This window comes from Salmo trutta, chromosome 25 (genome assembly GCF_901001165.1).
Source record: "Salmo trutta chromosome 25, fSalTru1.1, whole genome shotgun sequence".
Taxonomy (NCBI): Eukaryota; Metazoa; Chordata; class Actinopteri; order Salmoniformes; family Salmonidae; genus Salmo; species Salmo trutta.
The window spans coordinates 24217615-24231696 of record NC_042981.1 but is presented as its reverse complement, the minus strand read 5'-3'; the positions used below and the strand labels follow the sequence as shown (position 1 = coordinate 24231696).

Below are 14082 nucleotides of genomic sequence, written 5' to 3'. Positions count from 1 at the left end.
TGGGACAAAATCCCTCCTGAGATGTGTGCAAACCTGGTGGCCAACTACAAGAAATGTCTGACCTCTGTGATTGCCAACAAGGGTTTTGCCACCAAGTACTAAGTCATGTTTTGCTGAGGGGTCAAATACTTATTTCCCTCATTAAAATGCAAATAATTTTATAGAATTTTTGACATGCGTTTTTCTGGATTTTTTTGTTGTTGTTATTCTGTCTCTCACTGTTCAAATAAACCTACCATTAAAATTATAGACTGATCATTTCTTTGTCAGCGGGCAAACGTACAAAGTCAGCAGGGGATCAATTACTTTTTCCCCCTCACTGTATGTACAGCATACTGATGTTCTGACCCTGGTTAAAAGCCCACAACAGCCCACCCCAAAATCAGAGATACTTTTCTATGGGTCAGTATGGACTCCATCCCAGGTCAGCTCCATTAACAGGGCCTGCTCCGCCCTGACAACCCCACCCCTAACCTGAGCATCCGCACAGCTACACCACAGACAGTTGGAGTTGTGGGAAAAGATGTACAGCACTGAACTGGATGAAAAGGAAAAACCTACATTAAAATGATTCTGATGTTTGCATTGATCAGGATGTTACCAGTAAGAATGCATTAGATTCAGCAGATGTCCAAAGGTCTCGTAAACCAGACAGAACGCTGCGCTCGTCAGTCTGTTGGACAAGGCTCGACTTCAGGTATAGCCAACAACAGCACTGTAACCCAGTGTTATAATCACTCGCAGGGAACGCCAGGGATGCTTTATTTTCTGTTGTGATCCACTAACATATCTAAATGTGAGAACAATTCACCTCTCTTATAAACTGCATTAAGTAGGTCACACTTTAAAAATATATATACCCTGGGAATATGTTTCTTCAATATAATATGAATTTCTTATGATCCAGAATGGATGACAGGATAAAGAGTATTAGAACATCTAGATACAACTGCATAAAATCTCATTAACAAAAATACATTCCAAGAGAGGCATCATTTGGCTAAATTAAAATTACAGGTAGCCTGAGATTTCAATTAAAAAGTCCTTACTTACTACACTGATGGGGCGTCTTTTCATTGCTTGCCGGATACTCTGAGCGAGAATATAAACTCTCATACGATTGTCATTGAACTAGAAGTGGTGGGAAATATCAGTAAGAGCAAGCAACAGAACTTGAAAACCAGTCAGAACCTAGTCTAACAGGTAAGGTTGTTTGGATGGAGATACAAATGAGTAAGTAGGCTATTTATCACTATCCACAGACCAAACAAAGCATCTGGCGTGGCATCAGTCAACATATGAGATTACAGCCAGGACGTGCACAGTAGAGGATTTAGTTTGTCCCGAACGTATGCCTGTCTCCCGCGTGACACAATGTATCGAACACTCCGATACAACGTAACCAGTATGTAAAACCATATGATACAATGTAAAAAAAATAGTTTCGTTGTTAGGCCTACTTTCTACTGTCAGAGACAACACATCTCTAACTGGCTAATAATAACGGTTTACTTACGCTCTCCATCTCTTTCTCATTGACTGTAGGTAGAGGAGTTTTTGACGACATTTTCTCGATTAAATGTTGTCTATTTCCCTATATTCTGCACCTCCTTTGGCAATACGAGGGGAGGCGATTGTATTCTTGCCTTTGGACACAAACCATGAATTCGGCAACTGTCTCAACATCGGTCCATCGAATCCAAATTTGTCTCAAGATGTCCCGAAGACGCAAACAGAATTGAATGACATGTATTTCCCTATGACGCTCCTCGGCAGCAGGGCATTCGCCCTATCGTCCTTTATGTTCAGAATTAAGTATGTCAACTATATTTTTCATTGCAAAAAATACAATACATTGGCTGTTAAATTGAACTAAGAGGCTGATCGACTCCAATCTAGGCTACTCAGAGTGGACGGCGGAAGGTTCAGATGTCACCGCTCCCAAAATCGCAATTTTGTTGTGATGTTATCCGTGTGTGCCTTGATATCCGTCTGTATTCCTGGGTTTCAAAATTGTTGAGCTTTTGGACTTGCTGTCGGTTCTATTTCTTCCATCTTCGATTCCGAATGAAACTACCGTTTTAGGTGGGAGCAAAATGGCTACCACTCACGGGCTCTGTTGGATCGGCCCAAGTCCCGTCTGATAGTGATGGGTCGTTCGCGAACGATAGGAACCGAATCTCATCGGCTAAAGGGCCTTTTATTTGGCTCCCCGATTTGCGTACTGCTACTGCTTTTTTAAGCTTCAAAACGATCTGCAAATAAATTACAAAAATAATTCACTGCAGAAACAAAGTGAGCACGTCAATCTAGTCCATTTGGCAAACAAATGCAGGCGATCGAAATTTGTCCAGGTAAAATTTTATTTCAACGTGCATATCACGACCTGACAATGGTAGACCCCTTTTTTGGTTTTATGTGTACGTTTTCCCCTGGTTCTTGTTTTTTTTCTTTCAAGCATTTAAACGAAGAGCCGTTTGGGAGCCAAAGGATGCAGCTCACCGAAAAGACTTGGTCTGGAATGCCATCACTGCCTCAGATCACTACTGTCTAATGACAGACGTGAGGAAACAAGCGACCCCTTAGAGCTCATTGGAGCTCAGTAGACAGTGATGGTAGCACTATCACTGCTGTGTTTCACAATGACAGATTGGAAATAAAGTTTGCGCCTTACCTACAGAAACAATGAGTCAGGGCTCATGCTCCCAAAATTAGCTTTATGACTGGATGGGCTGTTGCAATATACTGAAAACTGGGATAACAAGTCACCCTGATGTGTCATAATTCCAGTGTTTTCTGTGCTCTCCTTTTTCAAAACAGTTTTGTATTCAATATCTGCCGAGATGGCACTGCTGACTTGTCAAGGAGGGAATACCAATTTATGTTTAGTGACATCCCTAGTGGGCATGTAGTTTACACATACACCACTTATCTCAGACAAATTTCAAGAATCCCATCTAACAATTAACCGAAGGTTGTTTATCTGTAACTAAATTGAACAAAAATATAACAGTTGTGGATAGCAAAACATTTAATGACTGGAAAAAATACAACACAAAAACTACAAAAATTAATGCGCAGTCAAGTAAATCCCCAAAATACACCAATATCGCATAAATCTAATGTCTCAAAAATTACAGAGTTAATGTGCAGTGACTAATAGCGCTATGTTAACAAAAGCAGTGAGGTTGTGGGAAAAGGAGAGAAGGGCTGGCAATTTGGCAGGATGAGAAAATGTGATTCAAAACAACTTCTCAAAATGGCCTCCTTGTTTAAATTGCATCAATATCAAAGTAGTCCTCTTCCTCCTCAGGCTTGTCCGGTTTTACGGTCTCCACTTTCAGTTCCCGAGCAGAAGAATCATATACAACCTGAGGAGAGAGCAGGATGGAAAATAAGAGTTAATTTGTGCGTTATACTGGCATCAAAACTCAAACCTTAATCTCCACAATTTTGCGATATCCAAAAATGGTAGTTAGTCTTGTCCCATCCCTTCAACTCCCCTACAGACTCAGGACAGGCAAAGGTCGAGAGCCATGCGTCCTCCGAAACACGACCCTGCCAAGCCGCACTGCTTCTTGACACACTGCTTGCTTAACCCGGAAGCCAGCAGCACCAATGTGTCTGATGAAACACCGTCCAACTGGCGATCAAAGTCAGCTTGCAGGTGCCCGGCCCACCACAAGGAGTCACTAGAGCACGATGGGAAAATGAAATCCCGGCCAGCCAAACCCTTCCTAACCTGGACGACGCTAGGCCAATTGTGCACCGCCTCACAGTTCTCCCGGTCACGGTCGGTAGTGACACAGCCTGGGATTGAACCTGGGTCTGTAGCGACGCCTCAAGCACTGCAAAGCAGTGCCTTAGACCGCTGTGCCACTCGGGAATTATCATTTAATTTTATCTGATGTGGAATAGAGTTCCATGTAGCCATGGCTCTATGTAATACTGTGCGCCTTCCATCGTCTGTTCTTGACTTGGGGATTGTGAAGAGACCTTTGGTGGCATATCTTGTGGGGTATGCATGGGTGTCCGAGCTGTGTGCTAGTAGTTTAGACAGACAGCTCGGTGCATTCAACATGTCAACACTTCTTACAAAAACAAGTAGTGATGAAGTCAATCTCTCCTCCACTTTGAGCTATGAGAGATTTACATGCATATTAATGTTAACGCTCAGTGTACATTTAAGGGCCAGCCGTGGTGCCCTGTTCTGAACCAATTGTCATTTTACAAGGTCCCTCTGTGGCACCTGACCACACGACTGAACAGTAGTCCAGGTGTGACAAAACTAGAGCCTGTAGGCCCTGCCTTGTTGATAGTTGTTAGAAAGGCAGAGTAGCACTTTATTATGGACAGACTTTTCCCTATTTTACCTACTGTTGTATCAACATGTTTTGACCATAAGTCAACTTGCTCAATTTCTACATTTATTGCAAGAATTAGTTGAGGTTTAGTGTTTAGTGAATGTTTTGTCCCAAATACAACGCTTTAAGTTTTGGAAATATTTAGGGCTAACTTATTCCTTGCTACCCACTCTGAAACTAACTGCAGCTCTTTGTTGAGTGTTGCAGTCATTTCAGTCGCTGTAGTAGCTGACTAGTGTATAGTGTTGAGTCATCCGCATACATACACACTGGCCTTACTCAAGACCCGTGGCATGTCATTAGTAAAGATATTAAAAAGTAAGAGGCCTGGACAGCTACCTTGGGGAATTCCTGATTCTACCTGGATTATGTTGGAGGCTTCCATTAAAGAACACCCTCTGTTCTGTTACAAGAAAATCTTTATCCACAATATAGCAGGGGGTGTAAAGCCAAAACATGCGTTTTTCACATCAGCAGACTACGATCGTTAATGTCAAAAGCCGCACTGAAGTCTAACAATCATCAATCGCTCTCAGCCACTCATCAGTCGAGTGGCGCAGCGGTCTAAGGCACTGCATCTCAGTGCTAGAGGCATCACTACAGACACCCTGGTTTGAATCCAGACTGTATCACAACCAGCCGTGATTGGGAGTCTCATAGGGCGGCGCACAATTGGCCCAGCGTCGTCCGGGTTTGGCCGGTGTTCACTAAGCATATCCTAGTAGCCCAACTCAAACCACAAAGTATAAACTGTGCAAGCTATGAAAATATCAGTGGACAGTCTGACCAGTACCTCCACATTTTCATCCTCTGCCTCTTCTTCCTCACTGCCCTCGCTCTCTTCCTCTGCCTCCTTCAGCCACTTGATGAAAGGAGCTGCCTTCGCATGGATCTCTTTGGCAAGTTCCTTAGAGACATATTTCTTAGACACCTGAAATATATAAAGTAATGAGCAATGACACTCACAGAGCAGGAGCAAACAAATTTTCATGACAAAAAGTTATATTTGACAAGAAACTAGGTATTAAGGTGGTCAGTCTGACATGCAGCTGTATTGAACCGTGTGTGAGAGCATGTACAAGTTTTACCACACACCTTCTCTGCCCAGGACAGTATGACATCCTCCTCCACTAGGTCAGCATCATACAGGTCTTTGAGTATGACAGGCACACGGGGCAGCAGCTGGGCTTGGTGCAGCTTTACCAGGCACTCAAATCCTCCCAGTAGGTATTTCTGGGCCTTCTTATTATTCACACAGAACTAAAGGCAAGGAGTAACAAAACCACAATCAATTTGGCAAGGTTTTGGTCAACTTTGTCCCCTCTTGAACACATTACCACAGTGGTAAGAGGTTATGACAGAGGTCAAATGTAACAATGGAGGTTTGAAGACTCACGCGAAGGAAATGGCGTTTGTATTTCTTTATCTGGTCACGGATGTTTTCGTCAAACAGTAGTTCGCTTAGGATCAGCGGTCCCATGGCCGTCACATCCAGACGCTCTGCCTCTGCCAAGATCTCCTTATCTGCTGCATCAATAGCGCCATCCTCCCTTTTTTGCTGGAGAAAGTAACCAGTGAGAAAGCTTTTAACATGATTTTCAAAATAGCCCCTAAGCAGCCAAGAAACACAAAGATTGCTCTGTGTTGAATAGGAAAAAAATGACTTAAGGCCAGTCAAAACTTCTAGGTCGCCATCATTAAACATTCACTCTCATTGTACCCCTATATCAATGAGATATTTTCACAATGGATCACCGACCTTCATTGCCCTTGTAATTGATTTCAGGCACAACTTACTTTGACAAAGTTATAGAATATGTTGACCCTCTCCTCCAGGGTCTTCTCCAGGTCTTCACTGAGGGTCAGGTTTTTGGCATGGGCACTAATCTCCTCCATTCTTCTTCTCTGTGCCTCCTCCGTGGTCTCCTCTGCCCAATCCTCGTCATCATCGTCACCGTCCTGATACACAAGACACGTTCTCAAGGGATCAATAGCTGCTAGACAGACAGGCTTGGGTTACTGAGAGACTAGTCTTTCAGAACAATGATAGCTTGGAGGGGGGTGATAAGAGGTTGGTTCCCCCTTTTCAACCACTAGCATTAAGAACTTAAACTGACATGGCTTGCACACATTAATGAGGATACTCACCACGGCATCAGGGGCATCTATGTCGTTATGGTTCCCAGCCTCTACGCTGCCAGAGCCATTCTCCTTGTCCTTCTTACGGTTCTTCTTCTCTTTTTTCTCCTTCACAGATCCAGGTTCATTTTCTGTTGAAAAAAGCCCTTGGTGCTTTGTCACTCAACAGGCCACTTATCAGACTTGACTTTAAGATAAGAAAAACAAACCGGTCATGGGCAAATTCTTATTGTGTGCTTACCTGGTGGGTTTTTGAGAATAAACGTGCAGAGCTTGTGTCGAGTGTCTAACATGCCACGATACCCACAGGCCTTACAGGAGTTACCAATGGTTTGTTTCTTAGGATTGATATGCTGCAATGAAAGGTCAACCAACTTATCATAATCACCCTTTATACCACCCATAATAGACAAGCAATCACATACCCAAAACAGACCATAACTGCATTGCAGGAGAAAAAGCCACTTTCTCTCACTGCTGTGTATGATGTAGCAGATGAGATCCCAAATGGCTGGGGCATGCACAAGCAGGACCCAGAAAGGCAGATATGGTTGGCAGGATGTCAAATAAAACTACATAAAACATGACTGGGGCTTTATTATATCTACACGCCTCAGGAAGGACATAACACACTACACTGGGAGTGAATTAAAAGACATGATTAAAAAAAAGAAACACTACCAGGAAATAACAAAAAATGTTGATCAAATATTTACCAAATCAGTTTCAGGGTTATCACACTCAGGACACAGCACAAATTTACGGATAAATATGTCAAGCATGTCCTGCAACTTGTTCGCCTCATGGGATCCGTTGACGATGAAGCGGTCATTCTTTGCATCAAACTGGGTCTGCGCACCAAGCTCACAACCAAAGAACTTGGTCGGATCTGCAGAGGATATGAGTTGCAATCAACATCCACTAAGCTAATGGATGGTTATGCACACAACAGATACCTAACATTTAGTGAAGTGAAGGTAACATATCAATGTATGGTGCAAGTCAACGTAACCACTTTAGAATCAACACTATGGTAGTGGAGAGGTCAACTTACATGTTGGAGGCCGACTCAGTGCCTTTGCAACATCAGTCATGTTGACAATGACCGTCTTGATTCCATTTCCCTTGCCCTCAACCTGGACACAAATCAAACCACAAAAACCATAAATAACTTAACAGAATCATTTTGTAAATGGACCACCATTGAGTCCTGCACATTTCATTGGAAAACATAACTGACCAAGGATGCAAATATCAAGAATGTGTAATGACAATGCTATTTTCCTGACAGGATCATGACAATATTATACCAGATAATCACCTTAGCAATCAGACGGGGCATCTTGTAGCGATAGAACTGGTCTGCCACGCTGCGGTTGACGTTGACTGACATTTTGACTGGCTACTAGCACTATCAGTAAGATAAAAAGATCTTGAATGGGGATTTTTTGGGATCTTCTGTCTGGAAAAGAGGGGATGACATAAACGACTGCAAGCGTGCTCAGTCTCTGACATGAAAAATTGTTTGCCACTGTGGCCGCAAGCGCCTTGATCGTAGACTAGGTTTCCTCCACACAGGTTCCAACAGCTGCGCAACAGCTCTGAAAAGAGGGGAGAAAGGCATGGACATCAACTCTAGTTCCATAGATTTTGATAACTTCCTAGATGGCAATGGCTTTTATTGAATACCTAAGTAGCCTATATAATTATCTGACTTTACCTTTTAGTTACAACCTGTATGTATAGTTGTTGGGTATGTTGCTAACTAGCTACCCACCCAATGTGTCAAGTTAGTGTGGCTCTCGTGAAATATCGCCACTGACATTGTCAAACTCAATTATGAGACCCCGTGTGGCTCAGTTGGTGGCGCTTGCAACACCTGGGTTGAGTTCGATTCCCACAGGGGGCCAGTACGAAAACGTATGCACTAGTTAACAGATAGCCAACTGATCTCGCTTTGCCGTAAACTAAAGCACAGCAAACGTGTCTAACGTTAATACATGTAGGTATACGCATTCTTTCACTTCGATATACAAACGAGGTCGGGTTGATTAGCAACCGGGAAGCCAGACTGATGAATCTAGGTAAGTTAGCGCTGCAGAGTGCGTCATGATTTATCAGATGGCACGGGTGATGGGAGACGCCATTTTGATATTCTTATTTAGCGGAGACATAACTACGCCACGAATTTCACTATAAAAAGTAGCTACATCGAAATATACATACAACAAAAACAAAGCGTATATATTTACGACAGCAGCATATGTCTATAGCTGGTCATTATGCACTCACCGTTTTCGTAAAACAAAGACATAAACAACGATGGTCGTCCAAGAGGCACAGTGAAGTGTTGCCTAGTACTGCTGCTGCCAATAGCTGGTGTGTTGCTGGGATTGTAATTCAATGATGCAAGGTGGCAGAATTTCGGAGGTGATAAACGATCTAGCAGATTCTTGCCCCTGTTGTGAAAATATTCGGGACGGCGTCAGAGTTCGGGTGTCTAAGAAAAAATAAAGAGTTAGTCAGCAGAAACTAGTTAGATACAGCGACTAACGTTAGCTAGCTAAACACGTTTTGATACACTCGCGCTAACGTTAGATCGCTAGCTTTTTGTATGTTGCCGTTAGCTAACTAGCTTTGGCTAAATATAACATGGACTCAATCCAGCTATATCATACAACAATTATTAGTTAGCTAGCTAGACACCTAGCTATCAGATGGACGATAGTAAAATTGCTTCGCTACCTCTCGAACGTTCTCTCAGACGGGATGATTATTCTGTAGCCAAAACGTGAACTTCTTCTTCGATGAAGTTTAACGGCGGTTGGCACCCAATAAATGTTGCATTACCGCCACCTACTACTAGACTGTAGTACAACTCCCTTATACTTTGAAGAAATAAATAAACAAAAACCCTAACATCTAACACTGTACTCGCAAAAAAAGAACACCCCCCCTACTCCACTATTTAAATATATAAGGATGGGACAACACCACCTAACACACCCTGGAACTCTTCTGATGTCAAGTCTCGAACACCCAAATACCTCTCTGCCGCTGACACTACAACCTCAATTTTCTGCAACTTACGTTCCAACCTTGCAGTTGATAACCATTACTATAAATGCAAAAAATCCAATCTTACTGAAACATATATTACTTGTTGGCCTGTACTGGTACAGATCTACTACACACACCACTCCCCTCAGGATCCCTCCCCCTTGACCCATCTTCCTCTACTTTCTTCACTGCCTCCGCATATGACAACTTCTGAACTATTCTAACCCTGGAAACCTCAACCTGCCTCTCTCGCACGGGACATTTCTGATCCCCAGCCCCATGGACACCCCTACAATTAACACATACCACTACTTTCCCCAATGCTACACACTCCTTTGTCTCATGCCCTTCTGCACACTTCTCACACCTAGGAACCTCCCTCCTACACACTGCTGCCACATGCCCATAAGCTTGACACCTGTAACAACGTAATGTATTCGGCACAAAAGCTCGTACAGGATAACTTATATATCCTAACATCACTTTGTCAGGCAAAGAATCAACATCAAAACTCAAAAGAACAGACAATTACTTTTCTGTTTCACCAACTCACGCCACCCTGTGTGTGTCGCACCAAACGATGAGCATCACAAACACTGGGAATCTTCCCGTTCAGTCGGTCAACTTTTACATGTCCTGCTACGCCAGTAATCACTCCTTTCAACGGTGCCCTTTTCTTGTGAGCAAAACAAATCACATTTCTTGCCCCCATTTGTTTAACGCGGGGCGCCTTCCTCTCTGGTACTGATAAAAGGATTGCATCATCATTAGTTCAGCTTTGAATAATCATGATTGTCATGTTAACAATAAGGAAAAGTTTCGAGCTCACTTGGGAAAATTCCCTTTATCCTGATACACAACCACTACCACACCCACTGCCAACACCATCTCTGGTTAGCTGTTGTAAAACAAATAGCCTTTGTTTTGGTACTATATTTCTCAGTCAATCAATATATTTCTACTGTGGCAGACACAAATATATGAACTTTTCCTCTTCTTTTTCTCTCTCTATGAAACCAGGCCACCAGCATGTCAGGGCCAGTTATGAGTGGATAGCAATAATCCCAGGAGGAATGTTTGGGGAATTTGGTTGTATGAGTGTGGAATGGAACAACCAGGTAGAGCAATTGTAAATATTCCCCCACACCTTGAATTTTTTCCAGACCTAGGAAAGTTTGGAAAAAATTCAAAAGGGTAGACGGTGTTCACCCATATAGGAAAGTTCTACACTGTAATGGGCTCCCGTGTGGCGCAGTGGTCTAAGGCACTGCATCTCAGTGCAAGAGTTGTCACTACAGTCTCTGGTTTGAATCCAGGCTGTATCACATTTGACTGTGATTGGGAGTACAATAGGGTGGTGTACAAGGGGCCCAGTGTTGCCGGGGTAGGCTGTTGTTGTAAATAAGTGTTTGTTCTTAACTGATTTGCCTAGTTAAATAAAAATAAATAACCTCCAGCATGTTTATCTTTCAAACACATTTTAAATGTATTGTGTCCTATCATCAGTTAGTCCTATTAACTATTAACAGGATTATTGTTAAAAAAAACTGTCCTCACAATGAGTCTATTGTTACAAAATGTAATGTTATATAGGCAGGCATCCAGTACAATGCAGCCACAGAAACTGAAAGCAACACCATGACTGTGGAGTGTCGCTAATAGGAAAATGGGTAAATTCCCTGCTCCAGCTCTACTGTACATAGTTCGGCAGACAGCCTCTTGTATGGACATTGGTGGTTGGCTGACAAACTGTGACTTACAGTATTCCTCATCTGTACTACTGTACATGCACCTGCTCCATCCCCTCAAGATATTACATCATAATATCTACCTACTTGGATTCTGACTGAGGACCAGTTGAGTTCAGCATTGGTACTTTTTGTGGCAATCGGTGTGTCAGACAATCAACCCAAAAGAGAACCGTGAAGAGATGAATCTTGATGACCAGAAAAGGTAAGGAGGAAGGATGAGAATCGTCTGATGAGGAACAGTACACTACATGCAGATGGTGAGATCCAGATTCTTACTATGGTCTACCTATTGTTTGTCATTCATCATGTTTGTTCCAAAAGCAAGAAGATATGTCTACATTTCTTGGGATCACTTCATTATTTTAATGTAATGTATTATGACCAAAGCAATCAGTATTCAATTTATATTGAATCAAATTAGAGTACGTGTATGGTATAATAATGGTAATTTGTTTTTTGTTCCGTGAGACTCAGAAGAAGGACGATACAAACTCAGAAAACTTGCTCCAAAGATACTTTCACCATATGGAGGTGTCTGTGGACAAACACTTCCCTAAACTGCCAGCAGAGGACACTATGAATCAACTGAAGTGCTACCTAAAGGAGGTGCAGAGAACTATGCTGGGGGAGCTTCTGAAGTTAATACCCCTGCTCAAAGAGGCTGAGTTGCTGAGGCATTGGATTGCTTGCTATCATCTGTGTACATTTGATTGTCTACACCGGATCTTTCAGCTTGTTTACACAACGGGGCAGCAGGTAGCCTAGTGGTTCGAGTGTTGGGCCAGTAACCAAAAGGTTGCTGGATCAAATCCCTGTGCTGGCAAGGTAAGCATCTGTTGTTCTGCCTCAGAATAAGGCAGTTCATGGGTAGGCTGTCATTGTAAATAAGAATTTGTTCTTAACTGACTTGCCTGCTAAAATAAAGGAGGTCTTTACTGTGTTCTACACAGGTACTCAGTGTAACAATGATGAGTTTTGGGTTATTTTTCCAGTCAGGAGCTGCTAGGACACCCTGACCTCTGGAATGAGGCTCTCCAAGCAGTTGACCTTCTCCTTCTGACAGACTGGTTCCCACAGGGTGAGAGGCAACTACTGGCCACTGTGCAGGTGAATCACCTATAGGGTCGTTAATGTCATCTCAAAACAAACAAATCAGTACAGGTGTCCTACTTCTTGAGGGTTAGAATTCTAACATGTATCGATTTTTAAACATATATTTGTGATAATAATCCAAGCAGTTCCTGTGAGTATAATATTTAACTCATTTCGGTCTATCAGTACACCTCCTGAGTCTCTCTTTCTTTCTGACCCACCGCAGGAAGACATCTCTACATCACTGAGGAGGATCCTTCATAATGAATAGTCAGGTAGAGAGGTGTGTCTCTCTGGGGAAGATGCCTTCATCCACCTGCATCTGGATGTCATTCAGGTACTTCAACCAGCAGGGATGTGCACAGAGATTATACAGTGTATCCCTGTAAGTCTACACTAAGACATTTCTCTCCATGTCTCTTTTCTTCCTCTGCGTAGTGCATCAGTTCTGTGCTCCAAAGAGCAAAGATGATGAGCCAAACTCTGATGCTCATGGCACATATAGTCTGTTGGCAAGAGCTACAGGACTTCATAAAAAGGTAGGTCTCGCTTTTTCTTAGTCCCACAACTGTTTCATGGTCTATAACTGTTTGACCAGGCACAATGTTGAATGAATGTGCTAAACTGTGCAGGTATGTCAATGTTGAAAAGAAACACCTTCAGAAACAAGCAAGAATGGGCATGTCTGGTACAATGCACTTCTTCAAGACTTTCAACACCTGCAATGAACTCAAGTGAGTTTCTCTATTCTTCTTATGCTGTTTGCAATCAGCAATGATATTGTTTATTCCATTACAATGAGCATGACATAAAATCAAATCTCATGTATCATTGTTGGATCATGGTAATCATTATGATTATAAATTATTATGTTTCTTTTGCAGGCTGTATGTTCCAACTATTGCCAGAGATGACAAGTTTTGACTGTGTTAAAACCATTTCAACACTTAAGGGGATGGAAGCTCTTGCTTTTAAGTTTCTTCTGGAAAGACCAATTCAATTTGCACAGGTGCATTTCCCCCCCAGCTGCAAATAAATGATATAGCAATTAGCAGTTAGCCTCTGTTAAAAATCAACAAAATCCCCACTTTCAATGTGCACTCTTGAACATCCTAGAAACACATTAATATTGTCATCGTAATTTCTTATTTAATGATATTGAAAACATTAAGATAAACTGGACGATGTTACAATGTTTTATGATCCCCAGATTTCCTTGAAGAAGTATTTCAAAAGAGAGGATGAACAAATGGAAAATCAAATGAAAGAGATTGAAGAAATGTTCCAGAACCTTCCCAAAGACCAGGACATGCAAAAGGTGTGTTTACTGTTCACATCTGGTGTGAGAGCATTACTATTGCAATTATAACAAAACTGTAAAGTCAGGTACTCAACACTTGTCTCTTGTTCTGTTGGGAATATTGTATTATACATCTTTCTCCTTTCTCTCTGCAGATTGTGATTAACAAAGCCTATCAGCGCATCGCCCTTCTGTACCTCCAACACCTGGTGCAGAGCAACCATGGGAAGCTGGTGGAGAGATGGGATTTAACGTGGGCAAAAGAATGACGCGTGATGCCGAGCTCTTTTACTCCATATTCCCAGGGCTGGTGAGAGCTAGACCTGTACACCAGTTACTATACATTTATTCTCTCTATCTCTCTAGCAACCGACCG

The 14082-nt window shown here is 42.4% G+C and overlaps 2 protein-coding genes across 10 annotated transcripts in view; both read right to left on the bottom strand.

Moving 5' to 3' along the window:
* The window catches only part of LOC115162219 (MAP/microtubule affinity-regulating kinase 3), a 45440-nt gene extending 42555 nt beyond the window's left edge, over positions 1-2885 (bottom strand). For all 9 annotated transcript variants that reach the window (XM_029713304.1, XM_029713306.1, XM_029713305.1 and 6 more), the window contains exon 1: positions 1517-2885. In XM_029713304.1, coding sequence (XP_029569164.1) covers positions 1517-1567 — 51 coding nt within the window. In that variant the 5' untranslated portion in view covers positions 1568-2885. The remainder of the gene's footprint in view (positions 1-1516) is intronic.
* A 131-nt stretch (positions 2886-3016) lies between these two features.
* LOC115162220 (eukaryotic translation initiation factor 5-like) lies at positions 3017-9353 on the bottom strand. Its single transcript, XM_029713314.1, has 12 exons — positions 9249-9353; positions 8796-9003; positions 7825-8104; positions 7558-7639; positions 7220-7392; positions 6745-6856; positions 6513-6634; positions 6162-6323; positions 5761-5922; positions 5460-5624; positions 5158-5295; positions 3017-3371 (listed from the first exon to the last, which is right to left on the bottom strand). The coding sequence occupies exons 3-12, from the start codon at positions 7894-7896 to the stop codon at positions 3273-3275; spliced, it is 1287 nt and encodes a 428-aa protein (XP_029569174.1). The 5' UTR covers positions 7897-8104; positions 8796-9003; positions 9249-9353; the 3' UTR covers positions 3017-3272.
* Positions 9354-14082: the final 4729 nt, after the last annotated feature.

Bases quoted from the DNA above. Each gene is read 5' to 3' on its own strand.
- LOC115162220 (XM_029713314.1), bottom strand. From the start codon at position 7,896: ATGTCAGTCAACGTCAACCGCAGCGTGGCAGACCAGTTCTATCGCTAC. The intron at 7,640-7,824 runs GTGATTATCTGG...ATTTGTGTCCAG, and splicing joins TGCCCCGTCTGATTGCTAAG to GTTGAGGGCAAGGGAAATGG. The intron at 6,857-7,219 runs GTAAATATTTGA...CTTTCATTGCAG, and splicing joins ATAACCCTGAAACTGATTTG to CATATCAATCCTAAGAAACA.